The 3,969-nt window shown below is 40.4% G+C and overlaps 1 protein-coding gene across 1 annotated transcript; it reads left to right on the forward strand.

Moving 5' to 3' along the window:
• The first annotated feature begins 417 nt into the window (after window positions 1–417).
• LOC142302112 (lysophosphatidic acid receptor 4-like) lies at window positions 418–3,681 on the forward strand. The gene has a single exon (XM_075343198.1). The coding sequence runs from the start codon at window positions 471–473 to the stop codon at window positions 1,407–1,409; it is 939 nt and encodes a 312-aa protein (XP_075199313.1). The 5' UTR covers window positions 418–470; the 3' UTR covers window positions 1,410–3,681.
• The last annotated feature ends 288 nt before the right edge of the window (window positions 3,682–3,969 follow it).

Consider the following 3,969-nt stretch of genomic DNA (forward strand, 5'->3'; position numbering starts at 1 on the left):
ATGCCGGGACCGACGGTGGGCAGGGAAAGTAGTGAATATGTATGAGGATTAATGAACAGCCACTGAAGTAGTGTTACAGCCTCACAGGAGACTTGGTAAGTATAAAACTCCTGCTCTAATCCCCCTAGCCCTTTCTAACACCATGCTAATGCACAATATTCAGGTCCCCATAGACTTATATGAGGATGGCATCCAAGCAGATATTCGGGATTAATTCCAGTCCCGAGCCATTTTAAAAAAACAAAAATCCGTTGGGACCTGGCAAACCCAAATATCTGTGGGTTTGCCCATCACTAGTCCTGGGACTCAGACCCCCACAATGAAAAATGATGGTTTGAAAAACCTTTTAAAGTATACATAGAAAAAGAAAGTGAAGAAAAGGTGTAATTTTTTTATTGTGTTTTTATACCAGGTACGAAAAGGAGGAAGGTATCTTACCCTGGCTGTGAAGGCTCCTGAGGGCACCACAAATGACCCACAACAGCTCCCAGATGGTCAGCCCCATTCTATACCTGAGTGGGTATGCTATCATATTCGCCTTAGGGTTAATCATGAACAGTATTGCCATCTTCTTGTTTTTTCACATCAGTAAGCTTCGGTCACCCACTGTCGTCTACATGAAGAATCTTGCCATCAGCGACCTCCTGCTGATCTGCACCATTCCACTGAAAATCTACACCTACACCGTAACACCTTCAGAAATCAACGAATCTGCAACGTTTTGGATATGTAACATCACTGGATCATTTCTCCTTCTCAACATGTATGGAAGTATTTTTTTATTGACCTGCATTAGTTTTGACCGGTGTCTGGCCGTTTGCTTCCCTCTCCGCTCTCGATGCCTCCGTCAGCATGCCTCGTGGATCTGTTTTGGTGTGTGGATTCTCAACATAACATGCTCTATTGGGTTTTATCTAGCGGCATCAAAGCCAAATAATACTACTAATCCTAATTCTTGTATTGATGGTCGTCCTCCATTTGTAACTAAGATTGGTCCCACAATAGGGGCTATTGGCATTGGCTTTTTAATTCCTCTCGGAGTCATAGTCATAAGCTCTGTAGCCATGTTGAGGTCAATAGAGCAAAGTCAAGTTGTTCAAGAAGGACTAGTCAACAAGGTGAAGGTAATACGTATGATGGCTACTAACATAGCTATCTTTCTTTTTTGCTTTCTGCCCTACCACATGGTATTGCTTCTTTACCAATTCATAGAGAACTGTATTTTGGAAGAGGCCTATCGTATCACTCTATTGACAGCTTGCAGTAACACGGTTCTTGACCCCTTCGCCTACTATTTCACCACCGATACTATCAGAAATGTGGTCAAAGAGGAGATAAAAGCAGGAAAGAAATTTTTGGAGCTTTCTGACCAATCTTCTGAGAAAAATAGGCCCATTATTTCCTCATAGCAAGGCGATAAAGCAAATATCCAACCACCAAAACATTGGCCAGTCCAACATGAGACCAGGAGCTAAGGATACCTGAGATGTGAAGTCACGTAGTGCAGGCTTGACATCAGATTTTACGAAACTGTGTTAAGGAATAAAAAATAATTAACGAACCACAACCAATCGACACAGGAATCTTGGCAATAATTTTAGGAAGTTATTGTATGGACAATGTGGTTAATGACTATTGTTGACTTCAGAATGGTCTACCAAATCTAGACAGTCTAACCGGGTCGACTGTATCCAAATGGATATTCAGTTATGAGAAACAAATTTTTCAAAAATATTTTGCAAAATGGGACCATCTGGTTCTGTTGTATTTGATATCTACTGGGATCTACTGAACAATAAATACAGATTAAATCATCTCCTGAAGGGTCATAAAAAGTCTAGGACCTTTCCAAAACCTGGTCAACGTTTAATAATGCCCTTACCATTTTGCATAACATTTATAAGGACTTCTGAGGATAAAGCAGGTCACATTACTCTGTGGAAGGCATTCTGTATACAGGAACGTAGATTTTATGAACCATGTGTGATAAAGACTTCCTTGAAAAAAATTTATATGCATTTTCTCAGTGACGAATGGATGAAGAATATCTTCAATTGACTATTTCATGTTACGTTTTGCTTTAAATAAACTAATATATTTTGTTATCACTTTCAACACTTCTGAATACAAATTATTGGCTGCTCACCTGTCCTGGCACCACAGCTCACTTTCCGGTGTGCCTCTTTGCCTCTTCTGTCATCTTCACTTGGTGATGGGCTTTCGGCACCCAGTAAGCCACAAATATCACAACACATGTTGCTTGAGGCTTTGCAGTGTGCATGTCTTGACATCCCAACATGACATTGTGGGTCATCTCAGGTCTTGGGCAATGTTCATCGCAACGTCATGATGTCAACACTTGAGTCATAATATATGAAGTCTTTTCAGCTCCAAGAGTTAGGTTTACAGAAGAGCCAAAGAGGACAAGTGGAGGACTGAGGACCAGTTGTAGGGCTGCAGTGCTAAGCCAAGAGTATTTTTTTGTCACCCAATGTTTATTGTGCCCTGGATTCCGAAGAAACCTCAGAACATAATAAGTAACAGTTCATTTGCATCGAATATCTTCAATGTGAATCAAACTTTGACAAATTTGAGTGATCTGCCAAATTCAAGTTTTGGTAAATTTGTTCAGTGCCAAATTAGACTACGACAAGGTCAGTACGAATAGAAAGCCCAAATAACAGTACGATAAGCTACCCAAATAAAACTGTAGCCATCGCGTAAATCAATTTTTTCAATCACACTCTCACTGGGGCTAATTTCCTAGGAAACCCATTAGCCAACATAGGGAGAGCATATAAACTCCATGGGGACATTGCCGGGGCCACCAGTTGGACAGAGATTGGAATAGTAACTTGGTAGCATTAGAAATCAGGGTTTTCTTGAGACCTCGGTAATAATATGGAGAGGATCCTTAACGGGACGCTAAGTTGACGCATTTTTAAAACATAGTTGTCCTCAAAAGTTGACGTTACACTTTTTGCATTATATTTCGAGGCCTTATTGACCTAGTTTATTACCATATTGAATTGAAAGGATGCAGTTTTCCTCGTAGTATTGTATACATGGACTTTATATGGCGTCACACTCATAAATTCCGTTCCTGTTTTCATCTTTCTCCTTCGTCTTTTTTTACTACCAAAACCAAAAAGTGGAGTTGTAAAGATAGACTCAGAGCACAACTAATGTAGAGCCAAAGCCTGACATGGGAACCCTCTAAATTATACACTCTTTATCCTGATACGAGGCATAAGGTTGGAGTCACACTTGCGAGTGACTCGCGCGAGTCTCGCATCAACATCACCCGGCACAGCCGCACACTCTCCTGACAGCGGGTTGGCTGCATGTATTTCTATGCAGCTGAGATGCTCCTGTCCGGAGAGGGAGCGACCGTGCCGGGTGATGTCGCTGCGATTCACTCGCAAGTGTGACTCTGGCCTAACACAAGGTATTTATTTAGTTAAATTAGTAATTTAAAAAAGAAAACAAAAAACAAAAAATAGCTAAAACCCACCACCTACAAGCCCCCTAAGAGAAGGTTTTCTAGGAGACCACAATGATGGATCATTAGGTTATGTGGTTCTAGGCTAAAACTATATGTGAATGCTGAGCTGTAGCAGGCGGGTTATCGGTGTATTTTATATTTTGGGAATGTACTGTAAGTTATTGCATGCAATTGTTTAATAAAGCATTTTTTAGGTGAAGAAACATCTCTCTTACCTAAGAACTTCCTAATTGTTAGGAAATTACTTTATACAAATCATGTTCCCAAATAATTGTGTAGAATGCAAAGAACACAAGAACGCAATGATGTGGAAAACTGATGACGGATTCTCGTTCATCCACAGTCAACACAGTTTGTCGGTGTTTTTATTTCAGAATACACTAATTTTTTTATTGGTATAAGGTGAAGACTGCAGATGGCCGATTCATCATCCAAACTCTTCTTTTCTTCATGTTACTGTGATC

Source organism: Anomaloglossus baeobatrachus, chromosome 4 (genome assembly GCF_048569485.1).
Source record: "Anomaloglossus baeobatrachus isolate aAnoBae1 chromosome 4, aAnoBae1.hap1, whole genome shotgun sequence".
Taxonomy (NCBI): domain Eukaryota; kingdom Metazoa; phylum Chordata; class Amphibia; order Anura; family Aromobatidae; genus Anomaloglossus; species Anomaloglossus baeobatrachus.

What these genes read in the sequence shown, in the direction of transcription:
- LOC142302112 (XM_075343198.1), top strand. Translation starts at nt 471, where the DNA reads ATGACCCACAACAGCTCCCAGATGGTCAGCCCCATTCTATACCTGAGT.